At 31.8% G+C, this 19,186-nt stretch overlaps 1 protein-coding gene and 3 long non-coding RNA genes across 4 annotated transcripts; 1 reads left to right on the forward strand and 3 right to left on the reverse strand.

Annotated features, from left to right (window-relative positions):
- Window positions 1-1,912: 1,912 nt before the first annotated feature.
- LOC135120444 (ectonucleoside triphosphate diphosphohydrolase 1-like) lies at window positions 1,913-3,555 on the forward strand. The gene is made up of 12 exons (XM_064044756.1): window positions 1,913-1,941; window positions 2,009-2,081; window positions 2,147-2,230; window positions 2,290-2,339; window positions 2,402-2,436; window positions 2,610-2,711; window positions 2,771-2,805; window positions 2,871-2,972; window positions 3,024-3,128; window positions 3,181-3,261; window positions 3,314-3,386; window positions 3,444-3,555. Exons 3-12 carry the CDS (start codon window positions 2,221-2,223, stop codon window positions 3,544-3,546), a joined length of 696 nt encoding a protein of 231 aa, XP_063900826.1. The 5' UTR covers window positions 1,913-1,941; window positions 2,009-2,081; window positions 2,147-2,220; the 3' UTR covers window positions 3,547-3,555.
- A 10,641-nt stretch (window positions 3,556-14,196) lies between these two features.
- On the reverse strand, window positions 14,197-15,055 carry LOC135120415 (uncharacterized). The gene is made up of 3 exons (XR_010278604.1): window positions 14,983-15,055; window positions 14,416-14,517; window positions 14,197-14,264 (listed from the first exon to the last, which is right to left on the reverse strand). It is a non-coding gene; the product is annotated as an uncharacterized LOC135120415 (long non-coding RNA).
- Window positions 15,056-15,232: 177 nt separating this feature from the next.
- On the reverse strand, window positions 15,233-17,447 carry LOC135120392 (uncharacterized). Its single transcript, XR_010278589.1, has 3 exons — window positions 17,371-17,447; window positions 16,122-16,203; window positions 15,233-15,323 (listed from the first exon to the last, which is right to left on the reverse strand). It is a non-coding gene; the product is annotated as an uncharacterized LOC135120392 (long non-coding RNA).
- A 1,025-nt stretch (window positions 17,448-18,472) lies between these two features.
- LOC135120386 (uncharacterized) lies at window positions 18,473-19,186 on the reverse strand. Its single transcript, XR_010278587.1, has 3 exons — window positions 19,114-19,186; window positions 18,981-19,029; window positions 18,473-18,549 (listed from the first exon to the last, which is right to left on the reverse strand). It is a non-coding gene; the product is annotated as an uncharacterized LOC135120386 (long non-coding RNA).

A 19,186-nucleotide genomic window follows, 5' to 3' on the forward strand; every position in this document is an offset into this window, starting at 1 on the left:
ACGTATTACTAAAAATTATTTTTAAACAGGCTAAGCTGGCTGCGAGTCCCTCGGTAGAGGTATTTAAATAATTGTTAAATCATTTTCCATTTTGTTTATGAAGAAGTGTAGTGCAATAGTTTATTTCAACTTCAATGCTACGCATATTATTTTATATGAAGTCAGTTTTTGGGCTTCACTATACTTTTGCTAATCAAAAATTTTCTTTAAGTTAACAGTTAAAAACTATTTATTTCGGTATTGAATCTGTTACGTAGTTTGTCGCTTACTTATATTACTATCTTATATACAAATATAGTAAACAGTATTTAATTTCTCAGTCAAAAATTATTATTACTGGTATTTAGTATACCAAATTATACGTTAATGCAATATCAGGTGCAGGGTTTTTTTAGTAACGCATTAGTAATTGCACTATAAAGTATTACTAAAAATTATTTTTAAACAGGCTAAGCTGGCTGCGAGTCCCTCGGTAGAGGTATTTAAATAATTGTTAAGTCATTTTCCATTTTGTTTATGAAGAAGTGTAGTGCAATAGTTTATTTCAACTTCAATGCTACGCATATTATTTTATATGAAGTCAGTTTTTGGGCTTCACTATACTTTTGCTAATCAAAAATTTTCTTTAAGTTAACAGTTAAAAACTATTTATTTCGGTATTGATTGTTACATAGTTTGTTACTTATATTACTATCTTGTATACAAAGGAAGTAAATAGCATTTAATTTCTCAGTCAAAAATTATTATTACTGGTACTTAGTATGCTAAATTATACGCTAGTGCAATATTAGGTGCAGGGTTTTTTATAGTAACGCATTAGTATTTGCACTATAACGTATTACTAAAAATTATTTTTAAACAGGCTAAGCTGGCTGCGAGTCCCTCGGTAGAGGTATTTAAATAATTGTTAAGTCATTTTCCATTTTGTTTATGAAGAAGTGTAGTGCAATAGTTTATTTCAACTTCAATGCTACGCATATTATTTTATATGAAGTCAGTTTTTGGGCTTCACTATACTTTTGCTAATCAAAAATTTTCTTTAAGTTAACAGTTAAAAACTATTTATTTCGGTATTGAATCTGTTACGTAGTTTGTCGCTTACTTATATTACTATCTTATATACAAATATAGTAAACAGTATTTAATTTCTCAGTCAAAAATTATTATTACTGGTATTTAGTATACCAAATTATACGTTAATGCAATATCAGGTGCAGGGTTTTTTTAGTAACGCATTAGTAATTGCACTATAAAGTATTAAAAAAAAATTAATTTAAAGCAGGTTATGCCGGCTCCTAGTCCGTCTGAAGAGGTATTTAAATAACTGTTAAGTCATTTTTCATTTTGTTTATGAAAAAGTGTAGTGCAATAGTTTATTTCAACTTTAATGCTACGCATATTATTTTATAAGAAACGTATTAACGTATTAATACTGCTTAAAACGTTTTAGATGAATTACTTTATATTCGTGGACGCAGGCAGTACGGGGACCCGAGCGTACTTGTACCAATTGGTTATCGTTCTTTTTATTAATTTCTATAATTTTTCATTAAAATCTCAACTTTTCGATTAGCCCCGAAATTATAAACTCTTTCAGGATCAGTTTTTTATCACCTCATCACCTTTTCCTATTGAAGAGGAACCGTTTACTTCGGGTTCATCCGGCACATGTTAACTTAATCCTTAGTTATTATATATATATAAATTATTCTATCGTTTTCCAGTTACTATTGAAGAGTATGCATTGAGTGTTACCAAAAAACTCCTTGACAAAATAAACGAAGACTGGTCATTAAGACGTAATGGACCGATGTCGACCTTCATTTTTTTTTTATGTCCAATATTTTTAAAATAGTAAATAATTTTTATAGCCCTTTGTATATTTTCGGTACGGGCGGGCTACGGTCGTTAACGATTGCGAACCAAAATAAGATTACTAAAGTATTGATACATTCAATAATTTTATTAATCTTGAAACTATTGTTATAACTTATGTTAGAAACTTAAGGAGGAGCTTACCAACTATAATGGCTTTAATATTGATGGTGTTCATATTAAAGTTATTAGTGGGCAAGAGGAAGGTTATTTAAATAGTATTGCATTAAGGTTTCTTTGGTTTTCTTACTTAGTTAATATATATATATAGCTCTTTATGCCTGGATTACTGCTAACTATTTAGATAAAAAACTTAATAAAGAGCTCACTGTGGGCGTTTCAGAAATGGGCGGATGTGAGTGTTAATTTATTTGAGTTAAAGGAATATGCTGAATTATCATTAACCATGTACAGCCTCACTTCAACTCGCTTACCAAGTTAAAGATGTAAAAGGAAGCCCAGAGGTACTTTATCAATATTTATGTTAACTTTTTTTAAAAAACTTTTTATATATAATTTTTAATAGAATATCGTCCACTTAAAGTTAGGTTCTGGTCATAAGTAAGTAACCTATTTTCTGTACATTATTTATTGGGAAACACATTATTCAGTATCCCTTTAAAGGAGGAAATAGTTTTACTGGTTATTATATGGTTTACATATTCAGCATTGATAAATACATCATTTAAAATTATTATTTTTGTTACCCGGCGTTTTACTTAAACGTTTTTAAGCTACCACGTGTTTACCGCCTCCTTCGACGATTATGGCTCTGATAGTGTATATAATAAATATGTTCAAGCATTAAGTAATCAACTTAAAGATGAAGAAGCGAGGTTTGTTCATTCCATTCCGTGCGAATAATACTATGATCTATTAATAACTATTAAAAAAGTTACTGTTTCCCACCTGGTTTTAACTTCACCGAAGGTTTATACATCCTTGCAAAATTTATTATATATCTGAAATAGAAAGTTGCTCGCTTTATTAAACAGAACAATCAACTAAAAGCGTTTCAAAAGACCCCCAGGGAAATTTTGAGAACTGTAGCCGCAGCTTAAAGAGTATTCTTGACTTAAACTGCATTCAGGCACAATGTAATTTTTGTTAATATAACAATTTTGCAACCCTTATTTTTTTTTTTGAAGGCTCCATCAATGGTAAAAGTCTTCCTCCCTTTGATGCCAATATGAAAATCTATGGATTAGCGTCTTTTTATTATATTACTAACGATTTTAAAGCTTATGATGAAGGTAATATTATTACTACTATATCTTTTTATCTACTAACAATTTTATGATATAGATAATAAGCTAAATAAGAGTAAATTCGTTGACGAAGCCACTAAATATTGCAGTACTCAATGGGAAGAAATACAAAAAATGAGTACTTTTTTAACAGCCGTGACATATAGCTCGCTTACCCCTATATATAATAGCAAAAATTCGATATCGTGAAAAAACGTGTTTGAAGGCGAGCTATATTAACCTGTTGCTTGAGAAGGGCTTTAAGTAATTTTTATTTACATTTTTCGTACTGCTGGTATTAACTAGTTATTATACTCTTAGCATTACACAAGGAGCAGAGTTTTATACAGTCCAGAATGTTAATGATCTCAAAGTGAGTTGGACTTTGGGAGCTTTACTTCACGCACTTAATGCTGAAGATTAACTAATGTTTAAAGCAATTACCAACTGATATAAACTTCCTATAACTTCGGCGTTGTTTATCATGCGCTTATGATATTGCGATAGGAAATAGTACGCTGAGGTTATTAGAGTAATAGTGACCAAAGCATTGAACGGTTATAAAAAGTTGCAGGTGGCCAGTCTACGTTGTTAACTGCGGTAAACTCCACCCACAAGGACTTCAGTTGTTTCCGCTATAACTTGCATTTATTTGTTCTCCGCATGATCAGCACATAAGGAATGCTTTTTTGGGAGCGTTTAATATTGTAGATAACGTCTGTCTGCTGGTGACTAAGATCAACGGTTTTTAATAGTATCGAGCTATATTATTTTAGATTATGATCATTTCTTACTTGGTCTTATCGATGTAATAATAATATTAGCGTCTATTTAGACCTTTTATTTGTTGCTTTTATAAAACTTCAGTTTTCATGCCATTCATTTTATTCTACCTAGTTCTCAATGACATGAGTTAAAGCCTTTTTATTTAAAATTAATTGAAAATTAATATAGTTATATTTTAGGTTATAAATTTTATAATAAATCAGTAGGGAATTTGGAGACTAAGACGATTTTGCCTGGTACATATTTAATATTTTAAGTTGTTCTTGTATAGATGAGCTTAATAACAGTGGTAGTGTTTAGCTGCAACTATCAACTAAACAATTAAAAAGTCACCAGAACTAATATAGCTGACCTTGTTATAAATAGTGTATATTTCAAACCTAGCCCCTTATTTTTTTAAACCACAGAAATTTGGTTTCCGTATATACGATAGATAATCCCCGCATTAATATTTACATAGTACTAGCTAACAACCTTCCTAAGCGCCTTTAGTAAACGATAAACTACCAAGGCGGATCGAATACAACAATGCTATACAAGTACAATCCGCACAAAGCCCGTTAATTAGCCAAACTGGCATGCTACTTCCTGTGATTGAACTTGCAGCTCGGGAAGACAGCATGAGTATTGCCAGAACATCACAATTATGTGTATCTTTCTCTCAACTCTTTCGTCCTTGATTTTGCTTCTAGTTTTATTCATAACTCAGCTGCATTCATCAACTTTTTTATGAACTATATAGCATTTCACGTTTCCCGCACGTAGTTTTAAGACGCTGTTCCTTTTTATTAGGTGAAAATTATGACTATCTACACGAGTGATATAGACGAATACGAAGGATTCTATAAAGTAACCTTATCGAAAACTTAAAATAAATGTATTACTTAGGGGAAAGATTCGGGTACACTTCAAATAACTAATATTTATAGCCAGCATTTGTGCATGTGCTTAGATCATCGGTGCCCCTAAGCACCAATTGCTGAATCTGTTTTCCGAGGCAGGGCCCCCAGTCTTAAAATTAGCATGTAACGACTTTAATTTTGTATAGCTTCTTGTGCTTGTTCAATAAATACGGTAGCCCCCGAGCTTAATAATGGTTTGTGTCCAGTAGTGGTTAAATGCTTTTGGCTTCTATGAAAAAAGTATCTACAATACGGGCTACCTTAGGCTCTGAGAGGGTGTCGTTGCGCGCAAGGTAGTGCTCCCCAACTAGTTGCCGCAGTAATGTGTTTTGTCATACTAGCAGTGCGCTGCTACAATTGACGGAACCCCTTCAATGCCAAAGCGAGTGAAGCGTAGATCGTAATAGAGGGTTTACATGTACACTGGTCGATACAGTTTTTTAAATAGGTACATCCTGATATTTACATGGCACAGTGTAACCAGCTTGTGTTCCTTCATTTACTTTGCTGCATTGCGTGAGTCTCGCGGCTGGCTGCGGCCGATGACGATGCTCAGGCCCCCTTTAGAACGTTTAAAGCTCTTAGAAGACTTTTTTGACTAATTATGTGTTTTTCTCCTTAACACATGAACCGTCTGTCTCATGATGGACATAGACTGATTTTAATACAAAGCACCCCGTTAAGTAGGTGTTGAAAGCAGATTTTATAAGCAAAAAAGAAAAAATCTGTCTAATCAAGAAACATTTTGCAAGAAGACTAGTACTCAGCAAGAAACTATAGTGAAAGTGTTTTATAGTATTTCACTTCTTTTTTTAGGAAAAAGAAGTTTATTCTAGAGCTGAGGAAATAGTGAAATCACGTTAAAATTTTCTTGCTATTAACTGTAGCAGATCCAAAAATTATAACAAAGGTAGAACTTATTGCCCTTTCAAGAAGACTGTAATGAGAAGAATCGAAGAAATGGCAGATGAAGTTGGTAAACAGATGCTTTAACGTATGACCGCATGCTCTACCATTTCTCTTGCTTTGGACGAGAGCAGCGAAGTATTTGTATGGGATGTGTCAGCGAACAATTCCATAGCACAGAACTTCTAGATATGGGGCAGCAAGTTTCCAGTAGAAAAGGTATTTTACGTGAAATTAAAGATTTGATAATCGCCTATTAAACTGGGACTAATATGATAGTGTTTGTTTTGTACAGGTGGAGCTCCGGCGATTATCGGGAGGGTAAAAGGTTTTTTTTTAAATTTTGTTGGAAGGATTTTTAAAAACCTAAAGTTTTTAAATACCACTGCTTTACTTACCAAGAAGCCCAAGAAGCTCTCTGTGCCAAGGCTATCAACTTTATTTCTGTTCTTATAATCCTGTGATACGATGTGCCATCCACATTGGATCCAGGGCTCATGATGGAAGGGTTCCTTTTATTTCTTCTTAATCGTTCAAAGGACACCATCACATTGCAGTGTTCCCTGGCTATCTCGGGGTTAAACCTTAGAAAGGTTTTGGAAATTATGAAATTTAGTTTTGGGATATTTAGTAGAGAGAAAAGAGTGATCCCCCGTCTCCCAGATAAGTGCTCACCTCTCAGAAATAAAGGTTGGTTGTGGGATCTAGCTTTTGTGACAGATATTATGGGTCATTTAAATAATTTAAATAAGCGTTTGTAAGGCAAACTAATTTTTTTTTTTCCCGACCTTGCTCGGTTTGGTTCAAACTTTCAAATTTAAACTGACACTTTTGAAAGGGCCTTTGCGTAAAGGTGGACTGCATTATCCCACTCGAAAGCAATAGTTGATGGTAGAAACAAAAATGCTGTCTTCACGAAGTTTAAAAAAAAAGTTTTACTTTTGAAAAAATCGTCTGGAGAGAGATCCATCGATAGTGCTTCCCAAGACAGTTTATTAAATTTTACTTGAATATGCGCTCCGCTACTCTTGTAGATTTGGCTCGGACTAATACTTGTGACCAAACAATTTTCAACTACCGATGTTTATTAAAAATAAATATCTCGCAATATTAACCGACGAACAATATAAAAAAAATCTCATTCTTCTTGGGCCCTCACAAGTAGATCCCAACATTGGGAAGCTGACACATAGATGAAGCAAAATCATAGGCCTCATTATTGTTCGAGTGCTAGTTTTTTCTTAATAATTTAAATAATTGCATTTTTTTTATAACATAAACGTACCCAATGACCAAGTGATCTGCGTATGATAATGTGGTTTTTGGTAGATTATAGTAGTAATCTAATTTAAGGAAAAGTTCAAAACAAACTAGGATAATGTTTTGTAAAAAAAATCTCTTGCCTAAAAAGTTTAAGAAGCAGAAACTTTTTTCCTGTTATTCGATTCAGATGAAGTGGTAGAGCAGGGATGCATATGCATTATGTTTCAGAAGAATGATAGTACAAGTGTAAAGTTTGAAGTTGTCTATTTGAATAAGTAATCAAGTAGATCAATTTGACACACTACTAGCTAAATATCACACAGTTGGTACTAAAATGGTGTGTTTAACCATAATGAAACTAGGGCGCGTGTTACTGGACAGTAATATTAGCTGGTCAAAGGAAATTGGCGGAAATTGTTAGTGCCATGCGAACAATTGACTTCAGAGAGATATCCTGATCTTTATGCTTATTGTACTCTTTAATTGACGAAATTTGGCCAAATTTGGTGCTTGTTTCCTATATAGCACCACATAGCATAGCACAGCATAACAGAATATGATGGTTTTTACTTTAGAAAGATACCATAATCAACTTCGCTGAGGAAAAAATCCCAGTTCATGTTTTAACGCAAATTACCATTTTAGACAATTTTTACGATTATTATATAGATAATTTCATTGCATAGGGGTTAGTATATAATGAAGGTTCACGAAAAATAAACCGGCAGACATTTTAATTTTTTTTTCAGTGTTTTTTTTTTTTTTTTAGCCACATCTGTACATATCTATATATATGTACATTTGTTGACAATTGATTTTATAGAGCTTAAAGGTTTAGCTACCGACCAACAGAGGTTTAAATACCAGTCAGTAAAGGTTTAAATACTCTAACAAACTTAAATAATGTATTATTCAAGTGTAATTTATATAAAAGACAATATAAAGACACTATTTGTTTAAACTAGTTGATTTAGTGCTGTTATATACAATATTTAAGCTCCCTGACTGGCATGTGTAAAGAGAAAGAAATATGCATTTGTTTCGCTTCTCCTTGCTGGCGCGTGTCCTGTGTGCTCCTTAACATTTTTATCTTCACTTTTATGCGGGATGCGCGTCGGTAACCTTTTTGGTTGCTGCCATCACGGCGAGATACGCGTCGGCGATTTTTTAAAGAAACATGTTAATGCCCGCCGTCCACGGGTTTTGCTATATATGGTTGCATTTTCTGTTAGCTAGTTTATGAACTTTCGCGGTTGCAATGTACATTCTTCCTGAAAGTAACGGTTGCTTTTTGCCGCCAGGTCTAGGTCGTAAAGCTGCCTAAAAAGATAGACCCTATATATTCATATTCGCGTCTACAGACGCCTTAGTTCTAACGGGTTTCCATGGTTTCGATCTAGCTTACTCGAAAGATTGTCATTCGTTGACGGAACACATGTCTATGAAAGCTCATTACCCTTTGGTCATGTCACCCTCTATGACGAATCGGTCGTTACTTGATCTGAGGCTGAAATGCACCCTTATTTAATCAGCTTCAATAAAAGATTAGCCAAAAACCTTGAAAAATAAATGAAAAATTTGCACGTCAAATATTTTTAGTCAAAATAAAGTGCACTTTCGAACAAAAAGGTGGACCACCGATGCGCTAAGAGAACATGCATATACAGCGTAAGATTAACTGCAAAACTACTGACTTTGAGGAGCCATTAACATACGCCTCATTATTGCTTTAGAAATATTTTTTTAAGACCCATTCTTGAGAAAAAAGAGCTTAGTTAAGCCAACAAAATTATTATATTTTTAGTATTGAATCTAAAAACAAATAATTCTAACTAAATTCATAACTTACAACCTCGCTCCGAATAAGACCTGCTCTAAAAGGGGATATTGTGTGTGAGAGAGTCAAAAGCATAATAAAAAATACCGGAAAAAGGGGTGGTACAGCAAATTTTTTGTTAAATTTAAAGGTGTCTTTGTTTTAAAAAAAAAAAAATCCTCGGTATCCAATCTTGGAGGTTTAAAACACTAGTAAATTGCTGTGATGCATTTTTTAGGTTAAAGGACTGTTAAATGATTAATTAGTTAAAACCATTTAATCTAAAAAATATATGATTATTGCACTAGCGGACCATACGATACGTATTCACTTAATAAAGGATTCATGGGATATTTCTCCTATTTCGCGCTTTTCTGCCTTGGATTGTTGTTTTTGTCTGCAGGGCTTTGTAATCGATTAAAGACCAAACAAAAACAAACAAACAACTCTAAGAAACTTAATTAGTGATCTAAAGGGTTATTAATAACACGGACAATTTACATTAAAACGGTTTTTAACTGTCTTACTTACCGCTTGCGCTTTCTTAAGTATTTATTAAAATTAACCACATTACCTCTGTTAAACCCTTTTCAAATTAACAAATAATAAGTTTTAAGAAAACGTTGTGGGAACTGGAAGATAATAGTAACAAAACTTTGTATACATAAAATAATTTTAAAAATACATTAACTGAAGGGCCTCAAAATATATATAAGGAAAGATCAAGGGAGCATGATGCAAAACGAGATAGATTTTATTTATTTAATTATTAATGGCGTTTTCTGTTGCTCGATCAGGTTAACAACTTCGAATACACTCGCTTCAGGTATTAGTAGTCCACTAGTGCAAGTAAAATTATTAACTCATCACCTTCACGGTTAAGTTAGGCCTCCCAACTTAAATTCTAACCTTCTCATGCTAAGAGTGCATCCGTGGATGGCGGTAGTACGCGCTCGTGAGTTCCCCGTTAGTAGGCGATTAGCGTGTCCAACTATCTGTTCGTAGAGGGCGACGGAACCATTTCTAAAGAGTGCGGTCAGCAGCTCAATTCCTGAGTTCGTGGTGAAGTTTATCATTGCGCACAAACAATCACGGCGCGATTGTTTGTCGCACTTGAAGCCAAGGAAGTTATTGCCGATAAATCTCCCAGGCCGGAGATGCATATGCCATAATCGGCCGAATGTACAAACCATAAAGCCTTCACTTATTGCGCCAAGATAGTTTACTTTTCCTGCATAATAAAGGATATAGCATCTGGATCACTACCTCGGCCTTCGTCTCCACGTAATTTATGTGTGGACCCCACGACATTTTAGTATCAATAATTACACCCAGGTATTTTACCTAAGAACACCACAGAATTTCCAGTGCCGTTACAAGTTAATGGGGTCGGCAGAGCATGGCGTTTTTGGTTATTAGAAGCGCCTTGCCCTTTGCTGCTTTAATGGAGAGGTACCACTGACGACACCAGCTAGTAAGCGCCTCGAGATAAGAGTTGTAAGTGCTGACATAGTAAAACGGGTGACTTGAAGAAAAAAAAAAATCATCGTATCATTGGCGTAAATGGCGACCTGCTTGTGAAGGCGAACCGGAAGAGGAATGTCGCTCGTATAGAGCAGGAATAGCAGCGGTGGCAGAAGAGAGCCTTGCGGGACTCCCCCTGTTAAATAGCAAGGCGACGACCTTGCAGCGCCTACTCGCACGCTGAAGACCCGGCCTGTTAGGTACGCCTTAAGAACTTCTTGAAGGCCGTGCGGTATCGCCAAAGCATGTGGCTTGCATAACAGACCACCTGCCATATTTAGTCAAAAGCTTTCTCAAGACAGCGCCGGTGGCTTTTTTGAAATTTTTGAAATTAAAGGCTCTGGTCGTCCACTCGGTTAAACAAAGAATTTGTTAGATAAGTGTCCCTTGTGAAACCCAAACTGAAACTCTGGTACAACTCTACGAGCATCCACGACCGCCTTCAAACATAACAGATTTTATTGAGCCTCACGAGTAAAATATTTGTTAGTATTGCGCTTGACTCAGGACACAAGGTTAATCATCACTATGATAATATGGTAGCAATTATTATTCTAAGGTAGTTATTTCCCAACACTACACCCCTAATATTATAGATCATTTAGCTGCACAAGTTAAAAGCGTGCGTGAAGGAATCGCTTTAGTTAATACGTCGGAAAGATTATATTCTGTGGAAGCATAATTAAGCTGACGGCCTAAGATTTAAGATTTTCTCGAATGCGAAAACAACGGATGTCAATGTGTTTTGTTTTTTTTTTTTCATGATGCTCTGGGTTATTCTTAATCGAACTGCAGGTTAATTATCCACAAAGATTGGAACAGCGTCATCTAAGCCTCCGACCTTTTTTATTGAGGACTTCAATCATACGGGCCTCCTTAGAGGTTTCTCAGGTGGCCATGGAGCTCTGCTTCCATTGAAGACAGAGCTATAGTGTTATGTAAAACTGCTTCCAAGTCACCGGTACATCATTAGGCAGAAAGGGGGTAGCGTGGTGCGGTGTATAGTCTGCTTACGATTACCATAAACATTATCGCTGTACCCTTTTAGGTTAAAACTCCCCAGCTTCTTATAGTAAATACTATAAGGCTTTACCTCAATTAAATATCTCACCCTGTTTTTTGGCTGACAGTCAACCAGACCTAGAATGTCTGCTGTCCTTACTGGCTAATTTTTCACCAGCGAACGATACGTCAGGTCTAATTACAGTAGCTAAGTAGACTAAAGAGTCGATTAGCTCTCTATACGGCACGTCCACTGGCACTTCACTTGACATGTCTTCTTTGATTAAGCTGTGGCTTCTAAGTGGCTTTGCCTCGTTCATGTTAAATCTTGTTATGGTGTCATTAATATATTTTTTTCTTAATTATTAATAATTCAATCTTCATTTTGAACAATATGCATACCTAAAATCCAAAATACTTTTCCAAGAATTTAAATGGCGTGTTTAAGAGCTCACTTAAGGCATTACACCGTCGCTAGAGGATTTGTTCTTATGGACAACTAAACAGTCATCAACATATTACACAAGCATAATAAGTCAACCGTGTTTTTTCATTATGTTTAAACAAGAATTGCCGTGACATTGACGAAAATCAAACTGAACTAAGTCAGCGTGCATGGTGACATTCCTTTTCAAACGGGAATTGGTTTAACCCGGGAATTGGTTTAAGCAATCTAACACAATTAATTGCTTGCAAACACCCGCTCCTTGCGGAACTTCCATATTAAATTTCTTCCTCTAATGTAGGGATTGTGAATGGACCGCTCTACGTAAACTGTACTACCTTCATCCCCATAGAGGCAGCCAAACAGAAAAAAGAGTCTTACTGTCTTTAACTTCGCAACAGTAAAGGTTTTTATAAAATCTTCGTTATATAGCCCTTAAGTAAACCTTCAGCTCATATTCGGACTTTAAAATTATTGCCACTGCCGTCAAAGTGACTTTTAACTTTAAAGACCCACTTGCAACCGACTCTTCCTTACCTTTTGGCAATACAGCGGAGATCTAGGTGCAATTTTTGTATTTAAGAATCCTGATTGATAGCATGCAACCACTCCAACTTGTAGTAGCTATCCATTGCTTAGTTAAGAGTCATTGGCGTTGCAATATTGCGCGCATTAGGTGGAAGGGCTTCAATTAATAGGGTGGTACCAATATATCCAGATATACAGAGTTTAGTTGTAGCACAATCTTCACCAGCTCTCGTGCGTGTCTATATTGCTGGAAGAAGGGTCAGACATGGTAACTGGTTATCACAGGGGCCAATTTTTTAATTTTGGAGCAGTTGCATCGACTCAACCTCTCTACCTGTGATGGCTGTGGTAGGGTGCCTGTCAGGTACATACAAGGGTTGTCCGACCCATGAACGGATTCATCTTTGCAAATGAACTCTTTCGTCAAGAAGAGCATCTCTGTACGACATTAAGTGAGTTTGGATTAAAATTCTAACAGTGTCTAGATGGGTCAAAACCCACAAAGTAACCTACTTTAGCTCTTTCATCCAGTTTGGACTTAACAGAATTATTCTAATAAAAGATTCCGCACTCAAAATGAGAAACATTTTTCATGTCTGAGTTTCCCTCCGTTAGTAGTGCATGTGCAGTTGACTGAGGCGATAAAGATGACGTAATATTAATACCATCATACCGGCAGGGTGTAGAGGTGCTTCTCCCTATAATAGCTTGGGTAAACTAGAATCGAACAGCATGGCTCTCACCACGTTAAATGACGTCTAATTATTGCTTTCAGTAACTCCATTTCTTTCTGAAGTATATGGAGGCGTGTAAGTTATTGTACCTCCTCTACTCATTAACTTAAGGAGAAATTTAGACGAAAATTCTTTATCGTTGCCAAATGTGAAAATTCCTGGGACCACACCCTACTGGTTTTACAACAGCGTCTATAAATTATTATGCGGAGAGCTTCACTCCTATATTTTATCAAGTACCAAGTTCTATAACCACTGTATACACATAAAACATGTAGCATACCTACAACCTCCCAACGCAGCTGGTTTTGGAGGCCCGAGGATGTCAACGTGTGGATTTTTAGATACACTAGTTGTCTTATGCTTGGTCTTTTTTAAAAAATTTTGTTTTCTTACACTTGCCCAGGTGACAATTTTTACCCAAAGAATTACGAGACTGACAGTGAAAAAATATTAACGTTGTTAACCGATTACAATAATTATTAAATTTGCCAAGCTAATAACAGCGAAAATTCCTTTTGAAATTATATAGCGCGCATGTGATATTTTTATATAACTTATAAATTTCTTTTTTTAACAAAGAATATTGCTAACAGAACAAAAAACTAAAATATACAATAGAAAATAAATTTGAAAATAAGTAAATATTATGAGGAAAGATGCACTTGAAATAAACCTTAAAAATTCTAAAATCTGATTAGTTTATTAAAAGGAAAAAAAATGCTGCTTATATTAAACGAAAGGACAACTCCTTAAAGAAATCTTCTAATTGTTATAAGCACCGAATGCACGTTACAATTGTTAAACTATAGTTTAGCTGTGGTCGGAAATATTCTTCAGTATATTTTAATTTTTTTAAACAAACGTAACGACTCTAATAATAATACATTTACAATGCATTAATAAGCAATGTTTCAAGGGTCCTGCCAGTTTATTTTTTCGATATTTAACATGAGTTTCTACTAAACAAGGCTTGCACGCGGAAAAGCAACGCCGTTGCGTTTATTAATAAAAGTTAATCGACGGTTTTCTTAACTTCATCGCTGCTACATTATCAATATATAAAAACTACAAGATATGAAAAGCAGCATCTTCAGGAAAACAACTTCTTAAAAAAATTGGTGTTCTTTAACAATATTATATTTTTATTTGTACTTGAAGGATAGTATTTATAGCGGTTTATAAAATAACCAAAATTTATTAATTGGAGTTCTATGCTTTCTTTCTATGATAAATCTGTTGCAAAAAAAAAAGTTAAATTCTATAGTGTGCTAATTTACAACAAATGTGAGAATTTTTTGCTGCATACAGGTTATATAGCTTTAATACTGAATTATATTTTAAAAGAATATAGAAATATATACAAAAAAAAAATAAAAATATTTACTTTTTTTCTCGGTCTTGTTTTGCTATGCGTTTTGCTTCCTTTCTTTTTCTTAACAAGATCTTCAGAATTTAGGATTATATGGATTTTCTCCTTTCGGGCCCTCTTTTATAAATTATAACAAACAGTTTTACTCAAGATTGACGTAAAGGTTAACTTATAATATTTATATAAGCCCGTTTATTGGGAATCTAAAATTATGCTAATTTAAGAAAAAGGACAGTAACTTCGACTTCAATTATTATAACAAAAAAGGTTTTTTAGGTTCACAGTACCATGATATGGTAGGGATCATAACGTAAAACAGAACTCGTTAATTATTACTTTTACATATTAAAGCTTATCATTACTTTCAAGCCTCAATTTAGAGTAAAAGTTTTTTCTTAGTCGCGTATATTATTAACAAAAAAGTTGCTTGTTATACTATTTTTAAATCTCTAATCATAAAAACACCAAACCGCATAACAAAATCCTTATATCAGTATTTTATTAAACCAATTTCTAAAAAGCGCCATATGTAAAAATAAAATTTGCGCCATTTTGTAGTTAAAAAGTATGAAAGTAGCAAACTTAAAATTAGCATTTTCCAGAAGCTCTTCCTCGTCGGAATTAATAGCTTCAAAATTTAGTGAACCGCCGATTACCGTTTCCCTGTCCACTGTGACCGTCTCTCTGTGATTTTTAAGAAAAGTAGTTATTATTAGTGTTTATAAAATAAGAAAGCAAAAGTAGACAAGTATAAAACTAATAATACGCATTATAAAAAGAATATAAGATTATTATAAATAATATAATGTGCCTTATTAGCCTGAAATACGAATTAATTTCACTTTCGATCTTTGCTTCGGTTGGCCCTACGTGGACCACTAGAAAAGTAGTGCAAGGGTGCATCCTCCCTTCCAGCATATATCCTTTATGTAAACATTTTATATAAAGAACACAAATGTATTATTATCGTATTACTATATGAATAATATTATAAATTTACATTGAAAATCAAGCACCATGATAATGAGTAATAATCACATAAAATAAACACGTAAGAATAATTTATATAAAGAAAAATTATGGATATATAACTTATAAGGGATAATTATTATATATAAATAACGAAAATAAGCACTCAATCTTGTCTATAAACAAATGAATGTAGTTATATATTATAAAAAAAATTAATATACCAAAACATATAAGTAGAACCAATAATTTATAAATGAATCCCGATTAAAACACCACTTTGCATCCATTAATTAACATTCCATAAAAAGCTTCTCTATAAATAAATAAAAAAATTCACTGTAGAGTGTATACACCAAGTGTACTTTTCATTATATTTTTGTTTTTCTTGGTGAAAACAAAAGTTGCTGCGTTCCCACATGATCAATGCGGTATGCTTAGTGGATCGCTATTGTATAAAACTTTTACACCAAAATCACTTACGACAACTTTATAGCAATAAGCATAACTTCGCCTCAATACTTTCTTTTTATAAACTTATGAATCGCAGAAGTCATTATATTGTAAATTAATCCACATAGGCATTAAGGACATATACAAAGAAAAAATAGTTTCCCAAAAATTTAAAATTAAAACCACAACTAAACCACTTTTTTTTTTCAATAAATTTCTATAAAATTATAAATTAATAAGAAACTATAAAAAAATGAACAAAAGGCGTTTAAGTTTATATAAAAAGCAACCCATAATACCTTTCAGGTCTAAAGTTAGTGGATTGTCGCTATTATTATTTACATAGACCCTCCCCACAGAGCCAGTGTCTCCACTGACGTCCTGTATAAATATATATGTAACTTGTATAACATAAATAACATAAAAAAAGTAAATAATAATATAACAAAAAAAATTTTACTTGTCACAAACTATAAAGTTTACTATAAAGAGTGTAGTAAAAAAATGTATTAAAAAAGAACTTTTTAAGGGAAACATACAAAAGTAAATAAAAATTATTATTCATAATTTCAAGTTAAAATAATATAAAAAGAAAAAAAAAATGAAAATAACTAATTGTTATAAATATTAGTTATTAAAAAAGATAACTAATAATACTTTCATGATACGAAGAAAAATATAGCAATAATAAAAGTATAAAAAATATATAATTATCAGTATACTATTTTAAAGACAAAGAGGTCAGTGATGCATATAATTACAATATAAAAGCGTTTAAAAAATATATTAATAAAAATAGGTAAAATAAAATTAAATAACAAATACCTTTTTTAGTATTCTAATAAAAATTACTTAATTTTTTTATGTTTATTTTTAATAGTTAATTTATATAAATCAGTGTAAAAAATATAAAGCAATTATAGAAATATTATATTTATGTGAATGGATTATTTCATCTTTTCATTGGAGATCAAAAATTAATATTTTCCCCAAAATTAATATAATTTATAAATAAAAACTCAAAAAAAATCTAAAATTTGGAATGCAGTGAGTATTCACAAAACTTTTTGCGCGTATTTTAAACATAAAGTTAACAAATTTAATTAAGCAGAGTAAATAAAAAACCCCCGCGTGCGTCTTACCATGGAAGTGCCACAAAATTTAGTGTATAAGCAACTCCGGGTTAAGACTGCCGGAGTGAGAAGCTTCTATTTACTTTGACTCTTTTATAATATTTTTTTTGGTGTGTTTATATTCTTTTAACTTATCTATAGTTTGCAATTAATATTTAATATTGATTTAACTAAAGGAGAGCAGTGCAAAAAATTATATACACGTAAAAATGAAAATTTATATAAAATTTTTTTTTAATTAATACTCATTAAAATATATAATAATAATCAAAATCTTTACTATTAATTTTTTTAAAAATAACTATTTTCTAAAATTTAATAACATCAATAATGAAAATATATAATAGCCAATACAAAAAATAAACAATTCAAATCTAAAGAATCACAAGAATTATGAATTTGTTGCATTTATTACCAAATCATCATTAGCTGTTTGCATTAAAAAAGACTCTGCCACGGTCCCTGCACATTTCAAAGGAATTTCAACGAGATTCGTCTATAGAAAATATAAAATAAAATTTTTAATTAATTATAATAAATGCCAAAAAAATTAACTTTAATTTTTTTATCAAATTTTTTTCCGTCGTGGAGTTTTTCAGGTGAAACTGCCGAGGTTTGTACTAAATTTAATTCTTTCTGTTGAAAACTTTTTATTTCACACTTTAGCAAAAAATTAATTAAATTAATTACATATTAGTAAAACTTAAAAAATTAAAAAAAACATTTTTTTCTTCCTTTTCTTTTACAACTTCGCTTTCCTTAGAAGAAGCAGTTAACACAGATATTGTATTTTCTAAATTATCTTGCTTATTATCATTTTCTTCTGCATATTCTTAAATAAAAAGTTTTTGAAAGATTTTATAATATAAAAATTTTATTATAAAGTAAAATAAAAATTCGACTCTAGAAAATTTATAAGAAAAGTAAATAATACTAAAATTTTATAATTTTATTTTTTAACTTTACAAATATAATAAAATATCTCATATAAAAGTTATTTATTATTAAGTTTTTCAATACAAAAAACAAAAATTCGGAAAAAAAATGTTTAAATAAATTATATTAATATTATACACTTAAAAAGGTTATAAATATTTTTAGTATTATCATCATTTATGTCTTTCAAGATATGTAATTAGTATGTAATTAGTAATAACATTATATATGTTAAAATTATTTTAGCAGTTCGTGATTCTCTCTCGCTATTATATGAGTATTGTTAAAGCACATTAAAAATAGATAAACTTAGTTTTCATGAAAATAAAATATAATTCAGTGAGCTCTTTTTATAAAAAAAAGTTTAAAAGATGTCTACATCTTAAGAAAAAGTAAATCTTTTTAATGACCATATAAGGTGTATCTAATATATATAATTCAATAAGATGAAAAAATAATCAAATTAGTTAAATGCAAATTCAGTAAGTTCTAATTACACTAAATAAAAATTTAATTTCAAAAAAAAAGATTAAAAGTATTAATTTACATTTTAATATAATATAAAAAATGAAAACCAATATGACGTGTCTGACGCGTAAAATATTCAACTTTGCTAGTTTTAGTTATTTTTCTAGTTTTCCTTTCTTTTAAGTGTAATCTAAAGTAATTAATAAAATTAGATTGCCTTTAAATTAGTATATATTATTACTTACTATTTCTTTGTAGTAAAGAAATAAGAATAAAAATTAAATATATATATTAAAAAAAATTATCCCAACAAACTTGGCTATACTAAACTTTGTGATAAAAAGAAAAAAAAAGTTTACTATTAAATATTTTGACCAGCTGTAAGCTAAAATATATTAAAAAAATTATGACTATAATAAAAACTTTTTGTTATTTTCAAAATTTTTAAACTTTACCTATAGAAAAATAAAAGAATTAGTAAAGCTTTTCAAAAAAAACAAGTAGTAATAAGTACAAAAAAGCGTATTTTCTTAAACAATCCACTTAAGTTAGTATACGAATTATTTTAAATAAAACTTAAAAATTTCCGGAAAAAGAGATTAAATAGAAAGTTATTATTGCCTATTCACCACTGTCTCCTCTTCTTCAGGTTTCCAAGTTTCATCCAAAGCTACAAGTACAGAATATGAATATATAAACCTTGTCGTAATGTAACAAACTTTTTCAACAAGTCATTAAATCTAATAAAAATTACCATCTTCTTCCAAAACACTATCATCTTCGGATGAAATCTCACAGTAGGAAGTTAAATACTTTTGTCTTCTCAT

This window comes from Zophobas morio, unplaced genomic scaffold (assembly GCF_036711695.1).
Source record: "Zophobas morio isolate AGI-343-1 ecotype UQ-CSIRO unplaced genomic scaffold, CSIRO_AGI_Zmor_V1 ptg000379l, whole genome shotgun sequence".
In the NCBI taxonomy this organism is placed as follows: domain Eukaryota; kingdom Metazoa; phylum Arthropoda; class Insecta; order Coleoptera; family Tenebrionidae; genus Zophobas; species Zophobas morio.